The sequence below is a fragment of the Mustela erminea genome, chromosome 3 (genome assembly GCF_009829155.1).
Source record: "Mustela erminea isolate mMusErm1 chromosome 3, mMusErm1.Pri, whole genome shotgun sequence".
NCBI lineage: Eukaryota > Metazoa > Chordata > Mammalia > Carnivora > Mustelidae > Mustela > Mustela erminea.
Window position 1 is genome coordinate 33,610,579 of NC_045616.1, and position 21,225 is coordinate 33,631,803.

Consider the following 21,225-nt stretch of genomic DNA (forward strand, 5'->3'; position numbering starts at 1 on the left):
AAAAGACTGATACTTTGAAAGAGCATCTCCAATAGAATATCAGCTTTAATAAGGATACATTTTTTTTTAAAGATTTTATTTATTTATTTGATAGACAGAGATCACAAGTAGGCAGAGAGGCAGGCAGAGAGGCAGGCAGAGAGGTAGGCAGAGAGAGAAAGAGGAAGAAGCAGACTCTCACTGAGCAGAGAGCCCAATGCGGGGCTCGATCCCAGGACCCTGAGATCATAACCTGCGCTGAAAGCAGAAGCTTAACCCTCTGAGCCACCCAGGCACCCCCAATAAGGATACATTTTTTAAGGAAAACTGCATGAACAGGTCACAACAAGCATCAATGATGTCACAGTCGCAGGCCAGAAAAGACACAGGTTTTAGCTTTTCTTAGGACAGTGTCTCTAATCAAGCAGAAGAAAAACCAAAAGGGGAAAAAAAAAAAAAAGGAAGAAGAAGAAGTAGACATCATGAAATGAAATACGAAGCAATGTAACAGTGACTGAGACATCTGGCCAAACCCTCAGGTTGGTAAGTGCTCCTATTCCACTAGACTGTCTGGTTTTCCTAGTCTATACAAAAGAATGGTGAAAACCAGATGATAAACTGGAAGATTCTTAGAGGCAGGATGGTTGGTCAGATATGAAATATTCACTGGGTTAGGCAAAAATGCTCACCAAAACCAAAACCCAACAAAAAACCCATACACAGCAACGGCAGAAGAGAGAAAGTTACAGAATTCCCACGTAGAAGCCTGTATTCTATGCAAGTATTCGTGAATGACAGAAAAACAAAAAGGTCTAAAGAAATACGAGTAAAACATTAACCAGATGATTGAGAAACACAGCAACTGTACAAAAAGTAGGACTGCCAGTCTAGAGAAACACCACCTCAGGAAAGACTTAGAAAAATATTTCTAAGTAATAACAGAAAAGCTATGGTAGTCTACAAAAAAGTACAATTATTTAAAATTGCCACTGTTAGCAACATGATGAAAATAAAATTAAGAGAGACTGCAACTCTATATTTGAGACTTTAATTCTTTTTAATCAAGCAATGGGAAGTACCTATAGCTATGGAAAAAGTCACTTAGAACAAATACAGGTGCTTCCAATTTCCATGCACTCAGTGCTCAACAAGAAACAACTGAGCTCTTTCTCTGGCCCAGAGGAATACAAAATCAGAAAAGACATGCCCACTCCATAGAATGTGTTGCTTGGTTTCTGCCAAAGAGACTGGCTTCTGGCAAACTTTTTGCGTGTACATTTTCCTTCATATTTCCGAACAAACATGAGATCTAGAAGCAGAAGTGAAAAAGCAAGGAAACGGAGGGAAAGAAAAGAATATATACATACAGAAAATAGGAAACCAGGCATGAACTTTCAAAATTAACAACACTCCTGTTTCACGTTTTTAAATGGTTGACTTGTAACTACTGGTAACAGCATGGCACATTTCTGTTTCTACTATTTCACTGCCGAGGAATTTGGTATAAAAAGCTTAACAAAATAACTGATCAAAATTAGGCTGAGCATATCTGTCACAGCTCGATTTGCCTAAGATGCAGATTTTACACTTATGAATGTACTTGCCGAGCACATGGAACTGCAAATCATTTTCTGTGAGTGTCACTTTTTCCCCTATGTAGACTTATCACACATTTGGAACTTGGTCACACATAGAAAGACAGACTCAAAGAGCTTTTTTCCCTAATGGCGAAATTGTTACAGATAACTCAATAGTAAAAAATGCATCATTTAGCAAGCTTCAAAGAATCACAAATTAATTTCACATGAGAAAATGAGTTGAATTTGTAATCATACATCTGGGGAAATATGAAATAAAACAAGATGATGTACAGGGATTCATTCTTAAATAAAAATTTAGCTAAGTGGAAAATTCAAAAAGATGGAGGTTCCCAACGAATCAATTAATAGCCTAAAAACATTTGCTTATCATGTGCCTATTCATATGCCTTTCTTGGGAACTAATATAGGAGAACAACAATAAAATCCGCTTTAAGACTTCTCATATAATACTAATTGGGGAAATCCATCATGTATTTTTGAATATTGTTGACACCTGTCTTAGAAGATATAGTACACAAGGGGGCGCCTGGGTGGCACAGTTGGCTGAGCATCTGACACTTGGTTTCAGCTCAGGTCATGCTCTCAGGGTCATGAGATCGAGACCCATGTCAGGCTATTGAGATGGAGACCCATGTCAGGCTCTGGGTTCACTGCAGAATCTGCTAGAGATTCTCTCTCTCCCCCTCCATATGTCCCTCCCCCTGCTCACACGTTCTCTCTCTCTCTCTCTCTCTAAAATAAATAAATGAAATCTTAAAAAAATTTATGTATAAAGATTTAGAACATGAGGGACAGATGGCAAATGTGTTCTCTCTTATCATTCCTTCCTTACTTCATTCCAGCCATACTCCCTTCATTTCGCTGTCCTCTCTGCCTGGCATATTTCCCTCCCACCCCAACGCTTGCCTCACTGGCTCTTAGGGATCCATCGGGAGCCTCTCCTAGCCACCACATCTCATCCAAAGCCCAGCCACCTAAATTGTTATCTTTCATATAACCCAAAATTTTCCTCTCATAGCATTTATCACAAAATTTAATTACACACTGTATGTTTACAGTCTTTCTCCCTCCATGGACTGGAAGCCCCATGAGGGCGAGAGTCACACCTAGTTTGCACACCATTTAACACTCCAGGGCTCCTATTAGAAAAGGGTACCAATAACTCAAAAGACAAGTGAACAAAGAATATGCAGCATATATTTCAGAAATGACTGCCTCCCAAAAATGAAAAGATATTTAGTCTTACTCATAAGGAAATGAAAATTAAAACTTCAAAGAGATGTCAATTGCACTTAAACTATATTGGAAAGATCAAAAAAGTTGTGTAATATACTATGAGGTCAAAGGTGTATGGAAATTGGTATTGGTACATATTGCTGGCAGTAACTATCAAATTGTAAAATATATACGCACTTTATACATGTTCATTCAAATTAAGTCAGAAAATAAAGTATAAAAATAAACAGAAGCATTATACACACTAAATATAAAGACACATTCCATGCATTCACAAAAGATCAGAAATAAAACTACATGGTCACCCACTGGGAACAGTCAAAAAAAAGCTTTTTATACTGTCTTTAAAAAGAAGGGCTCTTCTTTCCTGAAAGGTTCTCCAAGATACACTAAGATTAAAAAGCATGGTACAATACCCATTAGGATGGAAATTATACTTAAAAAAAAAAAAAACAGCAAATAGGTGTTGAGGATGTGGAGCTATTGGAAACCTTGCACACTGTGGATGGCAATGTAAAGTGGTACAGTTGCTGTGGAAAACATGGGGGTTCTGCAAAAATTCAAACATAGAATTACTACATGATCCAGCAATTTCCACTTCTGGGTATATACACAAAGAATTAAAAGCAGGGACTTGAACAGATACATGAAACACCCATGTTCACAGCAATATTATGTCACAATAGCCAAAAGGTAGAAACAACCCAAATGACCAATGATGGATGAATGGATAAGTAAAATGTGGTATATTCATGCAATAAAGTATCATTATTCAGCCTTAAAAAGGGAATTCTGACACATGGATTCATCTTCAACATGCATAAACCCTGAAGACTTTATGCTAAGTCAAATCAAAGCCAGACACAGTAAGACACATACTGAATGATTCCATTTATATGAGGTTCTTAGAGTAGTTCAACTTACAGAAACAGAAAGAATGGTGGATGCCAGGGGCAGTGAAAGTGAATGGCAAGTTATTGTTTAACAGGTACAGTCACAGTTTGAGATCATGAAAAAGTTCTGGAGACAGATGACAGTTATGACTACACAGCAACGTGAATGTACTTAATGTTACCAAATGGTACAAATAAAATCAGTAAGATGCTAAGTTTTATGTTATGAGTATTTTTATAATAAAAAAGTAGAGTCACTAAAAAAAAATTAAGAACAATGAACATGGCATGCTATCATTTTCATAATACACATGTATTTGCACACAGGTCTATGTATGTATGTTTTCCTGTGTATCTATAATAGAAGAGGTTCACAGCAACTGTGTCCTGTGGAAGAAAACAGATGACAAGGAGACAGGAGTGGTTCATCTCTTACCCTTCACTGTGTACCTTTATATCTTTACATACTTGGACTTACATTAAAACATTAATTAAACAAAAAATTTTTTCCAAACAATAAGTATTATACACTAATGTCTCATAGCATTGAAACTAATATAGCTATAGTATAAAAATGTTATTTAAGAGTATTCCCATATTAGATAACTCAATCAGTTTTTTTTTAAGATTTTATTTATGTGAAAGAGAGAGCAAAAGAGAGAAAGAGAGAGCAGGAAAGAGCATGAGCAGGGAAAAGGGCAGAGGGAGAGGAGAAACAGACTCCGCTCTGAGCAGAGAGCCTGACACAGGGCTCCACGCCAGTACCCTGGGATCATGACCTGAGCTGAAGGCAGACGTTTAAACCAATGAGCCACTCAGGTACCCTCCGATTAATCATTTCTGTAAAGTTTTTTCTTCTTCTTCAAGATTTTATTTCTTTAACAGGAGAGAGAGAACACAAGCAGAGGGTAAGCAGCAGAGGTAGAGGGAGAAGCAGACTCCCCGCTGGGTAGGAAGCCTGACACAGGGCTCATGATCCAGGGGATCATAAACAAGCCAAAGGCAGACAATTACCTGAGCCACACAGATGCCCCCATTTCTATAAACCTTTAATAGAAGGATATTCTTTATACAAACTGGTGTAGCCATTCTGAAAAAGAGTATGGAGTATCTTCAAAAAGTTAAAATAGAACTATCCTAACAAAAGGTTACAAAAATACTTATTTTAAGGGATACCTGTACCCCAAAGTTTACAGCAGTATTATCAACAACAGCCAAATTATGTAAAGACCCTAAATGTCCATTGACTGATGAATGGCTAAAGATGCCATATATTATATAAGTATGTGTGTGTGTGTGTGGCACACACACACGTATATGTATATGTATATATATTTATATATACACATATAAATAATGGAATATTACCCAGCCATATAAAAGAATGAAATCTTGCCATCTGCAATGATGTAAATGGAGCCAGAGTGTATTATCCTAAGCGAAGTAACTCAGAGAAAGACAAATACCACATGATCTCACTCATATGTGGAATTTAAGACACAAAAAAAAACCCAAATGATCATGGAGGAAAGAAAGAGGAACAACCAAGAAAGAGACTCTTAACTATAGAGCATAAAACTTATGGCTACCAGATGGGTGTTGGTGGAGGGATGGGCAAAATAGTGATGGGGATTAAGGAGGACACTTCTTTTTTAATTTTTTTTTTTTTTTGAAGATTTATTTATTTACTTGACAGACAGAGATCACAAGTAAGCAGAGAAGCAGGCAGAGAGAGAGGAGGAAGCAGGCTCCCCGCTGAGCAGAGAGCCCAATGCAAGGCTCGATCCCAGGACCTGAGACCATGACCCGAGCTGAAATGCAGAGGCCTAAACCCACTGAGCCACCCAGGCGCCCCTAAGGAGGACACTTTGTGATGAGCACTGAGCATTGCATGTAAGTGTTTGAACCACTACATTGTACAGCTGAAGCTAATATAACAGTGTATGTTAAGTAACTGGAATTTAAACAAAACTAAAGAAATAAACAAAAAAAAGATAGTCTTTAAATAATTTCACTGTATAAATGAATATTACTTCATTTTCTCATTTTCCAAAACAAATTAATAAAATGCTCATTCATAATGAATCAGAAAATATACGAGATTAAAGAATAAAATTTAAAAATCTACCATCTTGCTATAAATGCATAAGGGGTTTATGATAGGCACAGTTTTTAACCAACTTATTTTACTTATTTCTATACCAATGCTCCCTTTTCATGTTAATAAACAGACTATCATCGTGTTCCTGGCTGTATTGTATTTTTAAAATGACTTTTAATTGAGATAACACACAACACACGTTTGGTTTGATCAGTTTTGACAAGTGTTTACATCCCTGTAATCACTACCAAAAAAAAAGATAAGAAATTTTTCCATTAATTCAGAGAGTTCCTTCATGCCCCCTTCTAATCATTTCCTGCTTCAACTGGTCCAAAAAAGAAAGACATTCTTACTTCTTCATTCTACCATAACAGATAAGTTTAGCTACTCTTAGACTTCGGCAGTATTCCACTGCATGAATATGCTACATTCGTTCATCTATTATCTCGTGGATGGACATTTGAACTGTTTCCAGTTTGAAATTACCATGAAAGACTCTGCTATGAAAAGGTTTAAACAAGTCTTTCTGTGAGCATGTTTTCATTTCTCTTAGGTAAATTCCTAGCAGGTGGCTCCTAGGTCTCATTATGTATGTTTTACTTTGGAAAACTCTGGGGGCTTTTCAAAAAGCAACTGTCCCATTTTTCTTTCCCACTAGCAACATGAGAGTTCCAGTTGCTGCACATTCTTGTCAACTCTTGGTGCTGTCATGATCTGTGATTTTAGCCATTCTAAAGGGTCTGAGGTAGAACCTGTAGTAGTTTTAATTTGTATCTCCTTGATGACCAGACATTAACAAGCCTGAGCAAACACACATTCCTCCACTGCTGCAGCCTCATAAACTTCTTCCAGGTGTCTGAACATGCCAAGCTCTTGCTAATCCCTGGCCCATAATCACAATTCTCCTCTCATAACCTGGAATTCCTTCTCCACCCCTACCTCGCTGGATAACTCTAAACCCCCTTCAGGTTTCAGCCTGAATACCACCTGCTTTAGGAAGCCTTCGAAGACACCCTTCTTACTTCCATAGAAGGAAACACTTCATTGTGATACTATGTTTAATTACATGTCTTCCCTGTTCTGCCTTGAAGACAGGAATCAGGCCTGTCTTACTCACCTCCTATATCCCTGGAACCTACCACAGTAAATGTTGTTGAATAAATGATGTGGAGTAAATAAGGGAAGTCTTTGGAAATCAGATAATCTTTCAGCTGAGTCTTGAAAAATGAGTAAGACTGAGATTATCCAGTGCACAAAAGGGAAAAAAAAAAAAAAATCTAAGCTTCAACTCATGGCCAAAGTCCTAAACAAGAAATAGCATGAGTTTGAGGACACCGCCTGTGGCTCAGCAGGGCTAAGAGTAGAATGGGAGGCAGGAAGTGATCAGAGGTAAGGGTGGACAAGGAGGGAGGTATCAGAGCAAGAGCCAGTGTGTGCCAGACAAAAGAGATGGGTCTGTACCTTTTGACACTGAAGCGTCAATGAAGCATTTTAAAGCCAAGAAATGACATGGACAGAATGATATATTAGAATCCTAACTCTGCTGGAGAAATGGAGGACACCTCCATTTCACAGACAGAGCTAGAAACAGGAAGACCAGCTGGAGGTTTTCATAACAGCAGGAAACAAAGAGTAATGGGGATGGAGCTGGGGTTCAGAGCACAGAAAATACTTAAAAAGGCGTAACTAACAAGGCTGAGGGGACTGACTGGATGTGGCCTGAACGGGCAGATGGAAAGACAGAACACACAATGCTTAACAACACTGGTTCTGGGACAAGGCTGCCTGGCTCTCCTGTCCTACTTATTAGCCGGAGGATCCTAGGGTTGTTTCTTTACACCCCTACCTCAGTTTCCTCATAAGGAAACTTAACTCTCATCTTAACTCGTAAGAAAGCTATAGGATGGACTGAATAAATTCACGTAAGAGCTTACACCGTGCCTGGTATACGTTAAGCACATAGGAAGTGTTAGCTGTTACTATTACCACTAAACAGGGAAAAAAAACGTTGAGGTTGGAGCTTTAGATCTGGAAACAGTCCAGACACCTAGTAATTACAACAACAGGGTGGATGTGCCTGCAGGATGAAGAGAAGAAGCAAAAGGTATGACCCCACGGGCGAGAAAGGGATGTGGAGGAAGTGAGCAGAGGAGGAAACTGAGGGGATGAAAAAGGAATGCTCAGCAGTGCAGGGAGAGACACAGGAGAGAAAGAGCTCTGGGTCACAGAAGACAAAAGAGGAAAGAATTTCAAGGACAGTAGAGTGGTCAGGGTTGACGCTGCAAAGAAAGCCTTTAGGGGGGGCAAGGAAACATCCAGAGGGCAGAGCATCAGAGAAGTCCCTCAGGGCTTTTGCCAGAATCCACAATGTAAACAGAAGCAGGCAGCTGAAATGACTGAGGGCTAGGCAGAAGTTACAAAAGCTGCCTCCCAGGAACTGAACTGGGAATGGAGGAGCTGGGGGAGGACCTTATACTTTTTCAAATACTCATTCGGGGCTGCTTCAACTTAGAACCCAAATTATTTTAGACACCGGTGAATTGCTTTGATTCCTTTGATGAAATGCTATGTATCTTTAGGCTCTAAAATCAATCCAAATCTGCAGTTTACTCTGAACATCACAAGACACACTGTAACTTCTCATTGCTCTGCAAATTTTACAGCAGCCTTCGGTCAAATACCGTAAAATTTGACCTGTATAAAATGTATAATAAATTAACCTGTATGAGAACTTTAAAGGTACATTTTTATAGTCATACTTGAAATGTACATCAATAAGTTTGGATTTGTATTATTTAAGAAGGTGATCTCAAACATTTGTCTGATTTCAATAAGCAAACAGATAGTTAGGAAAATAGTACAAGGTTCACTTAAATATAAACCTAGGAAAAAAGATAGAAGGGATTGGTAGAAAGATAAAAAATTTTCCATTCTTGGGATGCCTGGGTGGCTCAGTTAGTTAAGAGTCTGCCTTCGGTTCAGTTCAGATCCGGGGGTCCTGGGATTGACTCCTGCATTGGGCTCCCTGCTCAGCGGGGAGTCTGCTTCTCCTCCCTCCCTGCTCCTACCCACACCCCCCAGCTAGTGCTCTCTCTCATGCATACAGTCTCTCTCAAATAAATAATCTTTAAAAAAAAAAAAAAAAGACTTTGCATTCTTGGCAAAGCAATGAAACCCAGCAATGTGGTGAAGATAAATATTTTCATTAGCTTGTAATGTCAATAACCATTCACTTTGATACCTTTCCTCCCCACACACATGTGAAGCCTTATTTCATACCAAAATGTCCACATGGAAGCTGGTCAAGACTTCGGTGAACACATAAACTGTTCTAGATTCCAACAACTCATTGGGCTTCTTCACTGAACACCAGTCTCAACAGCAAGAGCACATGCACTGTTAAAAACCTGTCTCAGTGTCTCAGAGCCTAGAGGAAAATAAGCATGTAATATGCTGGGCGCTAGTCAAGGAAATGCTAAGGCTAATGTTTCAGCTGTTTGGTTCTGAATAAGGATTCACATTTTGATGTATTATAAACATCATGCAGTATTTAACTGCATTTAGCCGGAAAATATTCAAATATGAAGCCTAAAAAGTATGTTAACATCCTAGTCATTTTCAAAAATAAAACAAGCATAGACAGAAAATGTGCTGATTATTTAATGGGAGGCAGTTTCTTTTAAATCTACTGGATATGTGTTACAAGTAGGCACCATGACTATAATTGATTAAATTACTTTGAATCACAAAAAGTAAAAATAAAAAAGCTAGATGTTGCATGGATCTCCCTTTAGTTAACTAGGTTCTCATTTTTAAAAAGGTATAGAGCTGAATACTGCTGCCACAGGGGGTGAGAATCAAACAAGTCACTGCTAGAATAGATTATGGGGATCATTTGAGTTATGTTTCTGTTAAGTTCCCACAATCAATTGGTATTCTTCAGGGACAATAAAAGCTTACATGGAACTCTGCTGGAATTAACAGGTTCTGTTCTGCAACAGCTAGCTTGCAAATTTAGGTACAGACATATAATCCATAGACTCATCTTCAAAAAGGAAAAAATAAGCCATTGCATGAGCATTATACTAGCAGTCAAAAAAAAATTCTATCAGTAACACCACTTAGTACAAGCTCAGAATTTTAAATCCTGAGAGCACACCTATACATCTATTAACTTTTCTCCAAAACATGTATTTAGGCAAGCTAAGAATGTAATGTTTAATTAAGTAGGGGAAAATATGCTATCACCCTAGTTCCATAGATAAATGTAATAAGTGAAAAAAAGTGAATGATTATACCAAGAAGGGAGAAAAGTTTGACAAAGCTTGATCAGAAACAAAACTCATTTGCCCTAATGTTGCCATAAAACAATGTTTTCTTCGGGGCACCTGGGTGGCTCAGTTGGTTAATTATCTGACTTTGGTTCAGATGATCTCGGGGTCCTGGGATTGAGCCCCATGTCAGGTTTCCTCTCAGCAGGGGGGATCTGCTTGTCCCTCTCCCTCTGCCCCTCCCTCCACTTGTGTTGTCTCTGTCTCTCTCTCAAATAAATAAAAACTTTAAAAAAACCTAAAAGAACAAATAAACAAAAACAGTATTTTCTTCAAGCAAAATGGTATCATCAAGTTTAGGCCTATATTCCAGAATATTTCCTATTGCCAAAATAGCATCTGTCAAAAAAGTTTAAGACAATGAATTAGCATTACATTCTAATTTGCATTCCCACTCCCAACATCTTACCATTTTCTATCCTTAATCCTAGGTTGACTCCCTAAATGGTGAAATACTGGCAATTTCATACAACTCAACCTAAGTAAAATGGCTAACAGTGTAGAAAGAGAGAGACATGCAACAAGCTAGACTAAGGAGGAGGAAACTATCCTCATGCCATAAATTGGTGGCATTTCTGGCAGATACTGCACAGATGAAACTAAAACTATTCAAGTACTGACTTGCCATTGCCCTATAAGAACAATCAACATGGAGTCACAGATCATAAAAAGAAAGGACTCGGAGAGATTTGGGCAACAGCCCCTCATCTGGAGGTCCAAGGACTGAAGCAAAGCTGTATCTTGAGACACTAATCACTATCTCCATACTTCATATGGATACTTCACTGAAGCAAAGCTGAATCTTGAGACACTAATCACTATCTCCATACTTCAACCTGAGGGCTCTTGGCGAGTCCCATCCTACAGAGAAGTTGCTCCACCCCAAGGTCCTTACTTGCCACAGAAGGCGGCTCCTAACGCAGCCATGCTGGGAGGAATCAAGCATGGCCTCACTTTACAAAAAGCAGCAGGCAGCAAGCCCAGTTTCCTACAGAGGTAGCTAGACTCTTTCCTATACTCTAGTGAAGCAGGACCTTCAGACAGGCCAAAGCTCTTATTTGGCATACTTGTCACAAAACAAAGAACTGAGTGGAGAAAGCTAATCCTGGCCTCTGCAGCCTCACCCAGCAGAGAGCAAACACTTCATAAATCTCTCCATCTTCCCATAGTCCAGCTCCTCTCTTCCCCTCGGCCACTCCTATTCAGGACAGGGACATCTTCTCCAGCTGCTGGGTCTCTGATGATCATGCAGTCTTTCAGAATCCAGCTCTCCAACAAAGGAACTGAGGGGACATACATCAGCTAGCTTTCTTGTTTGCCAACAACACCTGCCAACTTTGGAGAGAAAAGGCACTGGGAGACTCTGCTGGGCACACAGAACGGAGGATGGCAAGTCCAGGCTTAATGAAGGGCTGGAAGAAAATGAGAGGGTATGCTACAGGAATCACAGGGACCAGGACAGGAAGAGTCTTGTGAATGTACCAGGACTGTGAGGGATGACCTACAACCTTCCTCTACGTCTGCCTCTCCTGCTTCCATCTGTCCACCCTCATTTCACTCAGATGCTTACTAATGACTCACAATGCTAGGTAGTAATATACAGATTAGCTGAGCTCAGGCCATAGCTGGCCTGTCTGACCTGAGGCAGGAAGATGGAGGATCTGAGGTGGCTGAGAGACCATTTCCCAAAAGGAAATCGGGGGAACGGCCTCTGGCCAGTCCATATTAACTAACACCCATAACAAGGAAACAGAGTATTTAGTTAGAACAGGAAGGAATTGAGGTCAGTTTCACTCTCTGTTTTGGGACAAATTCCAGGTATATATCCATCTGTTATTGTTCAAGGATAAATAAAAAGGGGGAAAAATACTTGGACTTATAGGGTGCTACATAAAGAATGCAGAACTGAGGGCTAAAAAACAAGCAAACAAAAACAGTTAAAACCACGCATTCAAAGGCAGAAAAGAACATGTTTCATATCCCAGAGAACTGAATCTGAGGTGGGGGAGAAAAAGAGCCCTTAAGAAGAATCTCCCAAACACAGTAAATATAACAAAGAAATAAAAAATGCATGTGCAAAGGAGAGACTCAATAACTAGAAAATTCAATCTCCAAAGAAAATAAAAACAGTACATAGTAAAAGCAGAACACATTAGCCAAAGATATGCTTGAACTGACAGACGGAAAATTTAATAACAAGTTATACCTAGATACGTGGTCAAAATTTAGAACTTTATGGATAAAATTTTAAAAATCCTAAAAATGTCTGAGCGGGGAGGTGGAGGGGAAGGTTATCTTCACTGAAGCAATACATTAAAAAGCTTTTTTTAAGAAAGAAAGCATATATTTTATAGTTAAATTCTTTTATTAAAAGATGAAGACGCAGGGAGCCTGGGTGGCTCAGTGGGTTAAGCCTCTGTGTTTGGCTCAGGTCATGATCCCAGGGTCCTGGGATCTAGCCTCATATCAGGCTCTCTGCTCAGCAGGGAGCTGCTTCCCCCCCTCTCTCTGCCTACTTATGATCTCTCTCTCTCTCTCTGTGTCAAATAAATAAAATCATTAAAAAAATAAAATAAATAAAAGATGAAGACTCTCCTGATGACTTCGGAACTAAAATCTATATTGAGTGTCCAAGAGTAAGGCTCAAAGTGACAAAAGTTGAAATAACAAGAGCTTTTAATATTTATTAAGGACTTCAAATACACCAGGCATTGGGCTAAGATTTGTATTCATTCAATCCTCATAAAAACCAAATAAAATATATCCCAATATTACCCCCACTTCACAAACGAAAAAAAAAAAAAAACGAGGCACAGAGAGATTAGGTAATTTGCCCAAAGTTCACATAGTAGATGGGAGTTGTCAGAATTTGAACCCAGGTAGCCTGGTTCCAGGGCTCAGCCATTTGAACAGCTGTTCTAAATGAATTCTCTTTAATGTAAAAAGGACAGTAGAGATCAGGCAAACCCCAACAAACTACAAGTGAGTGGTAGTAATAGTAATTTTAGTTATTAAAAAGAGAAAAGATAATTATTTGTTAATGGTGAGAGTTAAAATTTATGATCAAAAAAAGAAATACTCAGCCCAAGAGGGTCCAAACCTTATAGCCCTATTGTAGATGTTCAAGAAACAGATGCAGAATGAACGACAGAATGAGCTAATAAGCAAAGACCGGGCATGAATCCTTATGTACTGAATTTAAAAAATAATAAAATCCCTAAAAATAAAAGGAAGTCAACAGGGGAACAGGGACAAAAATACGTACAGTCACTTCTGCTATAAATGCTTGCTTCAAAAACAAAAATTTACTCCAAAGTGAATGACTATATCAGGGAGCAAATTTTGTATTGCTTAAGTGAAATTTTGTCCCTGAGAAAAAATAAAAGAAGGCAGAAAACTGCACCCAGCTGAATCAGCCACAAAGGGACACATAAGACACACATATACACACACACACACGTACACATGTGCCTCCAAGGTCTACCAGCTACCTCAGTTCACTGCCTGTGTTCATGACCATCCACATATGCCAAAAAACTTTGTGTCAAGTTTCAGATAACCCACTTTCTACTACTTTGCACTAACTCACAATCTGTACCCCTTTTGACACCCAGGTCTACAAGCAAATCTCAGGTCTTTTATTGTAGCATTTGCGTATTTCTAACCACCTAACATATGTAAAACTCTACCAGCATCTTTATTATGTTCACATCTCGTGTGTGTGTGTGTGTGTGTGTGTGTGTGTGTGTGTGTCACTAGCAAAATTTATGAATGCTGTGCCCTGTCAAGAAGAAAAAAAAAAAAGATCGGATGGATAATGATGGAAAACAAATTCTCCCCATATTATCTTTAAATGTTTGTGTCAACTTCCATCAAAATCCTTTTCTTTTCTGATACGGTAGGAAGAATTTAACAAATTAATTTCAAAGTTCTTTGGGAAAATTAAGAGGTCATTCATTAAAGGAATTTTTCAGTAAAGAAAGACAAGGGGAGATTTAAACTGTCTGTTAATAAAACAGATCTTAAAGCCCCAACAATTAGAATCAAGCAGAAAAGTCCATGAGAAAGGTCAGAAAACCCAGAAATCAATGCATATTTAAATACAATAAAGACCGGCACTTCAAATCAGTAGGGGAAAAAATGGACAATTTACATCTTAGGGCAGCAGCAGAGCACAGCATGGGAGGGAATGGCCTGTGGGGCTGGACAGGCTGCCTGGATGGCACACCAGCCAGGAGCGTCCCAGCTGGGTGACCCCAGACGACCAGTGTCTTTATCTGTGAAACGAGGACAGTCATTGTACCTACTTCACAGACTGCTGAGAGGATTATCAGTTATCATTTGTGAAGTGCTCAGAACAGCCACTAAAACAGTAAGTGCTATATATGTGATATTAAATAAATAAAAGAAAGCAGTTCAGGCCATGATAATCCTTAACCTCGTGGGAACAGAGGGGAGGAAGACATGGGGAACAGAATCTCCCATCATACCACATTAAAAAGATAAATTTCAGCATTTTAAAAACTGAATGATAAATTAAACTGGGTGAGGGGAAAGGACTGTTCATTTGATCTTTAGATTGGGAACGTAAAGCATTAAGAAAACAGATTAATATGTTCAATTACATAAGAATTTTTAAGTCTGTATATCAAACTTACTAATAAGTAAGAAAATAACTTGAGGGAAAATAAGGGTTGATGTACATGCATATAAACTTACAAATGGGTAAGAAAAAGTATACAAAACACTTAGCCTGTATATATGAGAAAATATGCAACATTATCAGTAATCAAAAATTGAAATTAAAATATTTCAACCACCAAATTGGTCAAAGTTTAAAAAAAAAATTATATTGGAAGCCAACTAGGCAGAGACATTGGTACAATTCTATATGGAAGACAGAAGAATACTCTGAAACAATCTTCCCAGGGGTCACTTTGATTATAAGCTTCAAAAGCCGTTTAAAATATTGAGCCCCTTTGACCTAGTAATTCAATTTCTGGGACAAAGGTGGAACACAGGATTTCAATAGCAAAGTTTCAAGTCACTTTTTCAGAGATGAACCAGAAACAAGGAAAAAAGGATGTGAAGAAATATTTTAAGTTTCAGATAATAAGGCTAGGAATTTTTACCTTCTAAAAATTCAACACTTCAGTGTATAATTAATGTTTAATATTACCAAATTGCAAAAACAAAAACAAAAACACAAAGAAAACAAAAACCAAAAAACAGTTTTAAAACAAACCTTTTAATAGCATCCTTCTTCGGCTTATCTATAGTATCCCACCACTTTGAAAGGTAAGAAATCTCAGACCACATAAATTTTCTCCGTGAGTCTTCTTTCAGCTTGATGACCATGTTATTAAAAATATACTGAGTCATCTCTCTAAAGTAGTCATCAAAAGTCTTCAACCAACCTAAATCAAGACACAAATATACAACAAAGGTCTGATTCATATGTCTGATTTCAACTGAGTCACATTCCATTGCATCACCTTTGGAAGCCCTTAGATATTTCATTCATATGAAGACACATTTAAAAATTTCAGAAATGTTTCAAGTGGTGAAATTCCATTTCAACGGACACAAAACTCAAAAAGTCACTGATGACAAGAATACTCTGAAAACTGCAAATTCAGATAGAAATGAGGGAAAAATGAGAAAACGACCTGAGGACAAAAAGTATTTATTTATGCTTAATAATTATGGTATCAAATTCAATTACTTATACCTATCTCTAATTTAAGGAATTTGCTTTAATTTTAAAAATCTGAACAGCATTAATTAACAAGCTGGTACTACTCATAATATGGGATGAAAACTGTATCTTTTCATATGACATCTGAAATTTCCTACCCATTTTAAATCAAGAAAAAGAAAATCACAAGAATAAACTGTATCTAAAAGCCAGAAGCAAAGTAGTAAGGTAATTAAGAGCTCTATTATGAATACAGAGAAGTAGAATTCTGCCAAGAACGGGCATTAGTTTCCAAAGGCTGTAAATTATTCCATTTTTTGGAAGCACAAACTGACACTAATCAAACACCACAAGTGTATACATGTACGTCAGGTCTTTTTCAAAAGAAAATTGCAGATATTGAGGACTTAGTTCTTGGACTTTTCTCAAATATCCTGGAAATTTTATCTAAAGATATTTGCAATTTCACTATAAAGAAACATCAATTTATAAGATTTTATTTATTTGCCAGAGAGAGAGAGAAGAGACCACAAGCAGGGGAAGCGGCAGGCAGAGAGAGAAGCAGATTCCCTGCAGAACAGGAAGCCCGATGTGGGGCTTGACCCCAGGACCCTGGGAGCATGACCTGAGTCAAAGGCAGACACTTAACTGGCTAAGCCCCCAGGTGCCCCATTACTATGAAGAAACATTTTTAACAAGACCCATACATCCAAGCATGGCCCTGCCTGTCAGAGCATCAAAGCAACATGATGAGCGGATGAGGCAAAATCATGCCTAGCTGTCTACTGGCCAAAGAGACCCTTCAGAGAACAACCTCTTATCTCTCAAATCTTACAGAGGTAGGAGTTTCTATACATCCAGGCTAAATGACTTCTTTATTTTTTCCAAACCTCAAACATGTGGGATGACTAAAATATTAAGGGGTCAATGGGTTAGTTCTTTTTGTCTATAATTACTATCTAAAATATACTATATTGGCTGGAAAAATATTAAAATCTGCTAGGACAGGTAAGACAATACAACGATTTTGACAATGAGCTTCTGAAAAGGGCACTGCCACTATGACTATATTTCTCCCTTTTAACTAAAATCTATTCATTCAATGCATAGTTATTTAGTGAGCATGTACAAAGTGCAGGTTTGAATGCAGTGTAAAATATTCTTTATAGGACTTTCTTGATCTAGGACACTTTTAAGTACTTTTAAAGTCACCAAAGAAATACTACGTGGATAATTCAACTTTTCTATGTTCAAACAAAAAGCTTGTACATAGAGAAAATTCAAAGATAGCTCACTAAATAGTGGTTTGCAAAGAATTCCATTTTGCTTGGCTGAGATACAAACCTGGATTCCTGCCCCAGAGCACAAAGCCAAGATCCACATCTGGATTCCCAAAGACAAGGAAAGAATATCCAACCTACCCCTAGAATGCTCTAACTCACTGCTGAGCCCACCATGTCAACATCTAAGGCAAAAAAAAAAAAAAAAAAAAAAATCAAGTGCTCAGACCTGAGCCCAGGATATAACACAGGACTTGATAAATACTAGTTATTATTATTTTTTCATCTTATTCAGTCTTTAATTGCCCCTTCCCCATCTCTACAATCAAAACGGGTAAAAGAAGAAATAAAAGATATTTCTAACATCTAAATTTTGAAGAGTACACATTTATTTAAAACATTTAAATCAGCTGTTCTACATCTTAAACATATTGGTGACCCAAAACTTTGGTTTACAAAGAATTCATTCTATGGCCCTGTTATGGGATGAATTGTGTCCCCTCAAAATTCCTATGTTGAAGTCCTAAACCTCCATACCTCAGAATGCAACTGTGTCTGGAGAAAGGGTCTTTCAAGAGGTGATTCATGTATAATAAGGTCATGAGGGTGGGTCCTAATTCAATGTGTCTTTATAAGAAAAAGCAATTAGGACACAGATACACACAGAGGAAAGACCAGACAAAGACAGAGTGCTATCTGCAAACCAATACAAGAAGGCCTTCGGAAGAAACCAACATTGCCAACACCTTGATTTTGGACTTCCAGCTTCCAGCTACCAGAACCGTAAGGAAATCATTTTCTGTCACTTAAGCCACCCAGTCTGTAGTACTTTGGGATGGCAGCCCCTGCAAACTAACTTAGCCCTAGGACAAATCAGTGTTGTTACCATCCAAAAAACAAAGATTACGATGTGGAGAGAATTTATTTTACCAAGTACCATCGTAATATTTAATTTAACACATATCTACCTACATATTGCAAGACTCAGCTAAAATCACATGTATGTAAGTAACATCTACTTCTGTACCACAGTATTACTATACAGGTGCAGTAAGGACCATGTAAATTCTTGAAATGTCTCTGTGAAAATTACTGTCTTTAAGACATCACACATAACTTTGACCTGAATTTCAACAAGGGTCAAAGCTAAGCCCTAATTATTTGGCTATTAACTCAATAAAAGAAAAGAACTATGAACAACAGAAGAACTCCAAAATTAATTTAATAATAAAACTCTGGTAATCTAGCATAGAAAGGAAATTTAGAAGAAATCGTCTTTATGAAGATGAAAAAGTAACAGGCTTTTTTTTCTTTTTTAAGCACAATTACGTGTTTTCATGGGTTATAATTTGTTATTAGCTAAGACCCTTTCAAAGAATAGTTTATCACAGTTTTCATAAAGAAATCACAGTGACTGATTAATCCATTTTGCCTTCAACACTTCATTTGCCCTTCAACAATCACACAGAAAATATGTCAAAGATATTCACGTGAGCCAAAATACATGCTCAGAGATGTCAACTTAAAAGCCTTCCATAAAACTCATCTATAATAGATACTAATATCACTACAATACAGCACAATTAATGAAGAATGAACTAAAAGATAGCCTCTTGCAGCTTTCAATATTGAGTAATATAACAGTAAATTAGCTTTTATTGCTCTTATACAATAGAGTAATCAAGTATTCCCTCTATACTGAATTGGCTCTTTCTTTTCCTCAATTACTGTAAAACTACAATTGTATATTAACATGAGACCAATCAGAAAGATAGTATTTTATGAAAAGTTGTATGGGACGATTTTCTGTGACATAAAATTATATTCCTACCTCTGGATTTAATAATCTTAGGACATTCAGTAGCAAACTGATTTACTTAAGTGGTCAATTCACAGCCTTTTTCTTTCCCTTGAATACACTTGGAAATTGAACCGGGGCTAGAATAGCACGAAGAATACCTTTCCATTTCCTCTTTTTCCCCTCTAACAACACTCTAACCCATAAAACAGCTAATCACCATTTTTTAGTAAGTGGGGAAATATCTGAAACGAAGAATACATAATTAGAAGTTCTATAAGGCAGGCATAACTCCAAATTCGCTATCACTATTTTATCATAAAAAAAGTTCTAAAATATAAAACCTAGTAAAGTTGACAACTCTACTGCTTATTTTTAATGCGTATGGACAATTAAACATCTCGTAGCTGTTCACTGACAAAACACAATTTTTTAAAATTTGACTCTTGATCTAGCTTCAAAGCCCAAAGACTTTTTGTGGGGCTCTCATCCTCAGAAGGAACACTCAGTTTCATCTGGTTCAAGGGCATACACAGCACCCATTTAAGACCTGGGCAAGGGGATCCCTTCCTGAGCCCTGGACACTTGAGGGCTCGTTCCATTCTTCCTCTGACCACACTCCTTTCACACAGTAAATTCCCAAAGCAAAGAACCTCCCCACACAGAGCCTGCCCTGGCCTGCCCTCTCTAGTACCAGGGCCCAGAAATCTGTGCTCAAATGGCCCCAAGACAGTTTCTAGAGCCCACCAAGGGCCTTCAATAGGACAGAAGCCTACAGGAGGTAACCTCCCTAGCCTGAGCAATGGGCAGGGCAGATGCAGTTTGCAGAGGTATGGGAAGAGTCCTGGGGTGTGTGCAAGCAAAGGAGGGCAGGTTTAGGACAGGGCCATTTCTGGGAGATGGAACTGGGCTACCAGAGGCTGGCTCTTTCCACACACACCAACACATTCCAGTGGAGAACTGGAGCCTGATGCATCTCAACCCACGCCCGGCCTTCCTGATAACGGTTCTGTTTCTCAAGGCAGGAGAAAAAAAAAAGACCTATTTTTATTTAGCAACGTATCAATGTGATTTATGACTTTTAAATGTTTATACAAAGGGTCTGAGGGCCTCCAGGTATTTCTGCCCCAATTCCTACAAATTTAAGAACCTATAACCTGAACTTCAAAGCAGTCAATTCTCATGAAGCTGGCACCTGGTATGAAGCTTCCACTGTCAAGAATTCAGTAAGTATGTGATAGATGAATGAAATGTATGGCTGAAAGGATGGGGGCGAGGGGAAGGTATATGAAGTATAGATGTAAGTTTATTCCTCCAACTAGAAATGAAACCAAAAGGAAAAGACACAGCACACATACACAATTAGCTCTAACGCATTCATTGTCCGTTCTGATGCTAACCTAATAATCTCTGGCCATTGTCTTTTGAGGCTGTATTTTATATTTAGAAAAAGCTATGTCAGCCCTAAGATGATTTAAAACACACAACCCAAAGAGGGCATGCCTCTCAAATCAGTGCTACACTATTGTGATTTTAACTGCCTGATGATTTTTTTAATAACTATATTTATTCTACACAAAGTTAAATAGGTACCAACTGTTAAGAACACATGAGAAATTTTGAGTCAAAAATAATTATAGCCAGATAATAAACACACAAAAACTACAACTGAAGCTTCAGATTACTTCTGTTTTAACAGGATATTCGCAGATTTAAAAATAAGTACAAATATTCATAAAATAGGAAAGCTTCTTTAATTCAGGAATTATGTTATTGTCTACCAACATACGATCAACAGGTTTCTTTCATCACTTGTTAAACCCTTCCACAGCTGACTGCAATAGCCAGTCTTACACTTAAGGCATCACATACCATCTTAGTTGGTATTATTGTATCTGTTTTAATCAAATCTAATGGTTAATTTTAATTCCAACCTTTCTATTACAAGTTAAGCCTGTCTCCCCCCTCCCTCAACCCAACAGACTGTGAAAGAGCTTAAATCAATGTCCTGTTCCAGATTATTCATTCAAACACATTCAAACCTCTCAGAAGGCAAAGCAATAAAGTTAGTCAGTAAAAAGAGATTCCAGTGAAAATATGAACAAAATGCTATGGGAATAAAGAAGTGGTGAATTACTACCATAAGGACAGAAGAGATTCTTAGAATAGTCATCATCTGGCTAGAGGAAAAAGGTGGTAGTTCCCAAATAGAAGGCAGAGCATATGGAAAAGACACTAAGCTACAAAGGTCTGTGTCAATTTCAGGGAGCAGAAGGCAGGCGGGTACGGCTATATGGAAGCTTACACA

The 21,225-nt window shown here is 38.0% G+C and overlaps 1 protein-coding gene across 2 annotated transcripts in view; it reads right to left on the reverse strand.

Annotated features, from left to right (window-relative positions):
* The window catches only part of MAN2A1 (mannosidase alpha class 2A member 1), a 169,062-nt gene that overhangs the window by 111,703 nt on the left and 36,134 nt on the right, over window positions 1-21,225 (reverse strand). For both annotated transcript variants that reach the window (XM_032335581.1, XM_032335580.1), the window contains exon 4: window positions 15,387-15,558. In XM_032335581.1, the coding sequence (XP_032191472.1) occupies window positions 15,387-15,558 (172 nt within the window). The remainder of the gene's footprint in view (window positions 1-15,386; window positions 15,559-21,225) is intronic.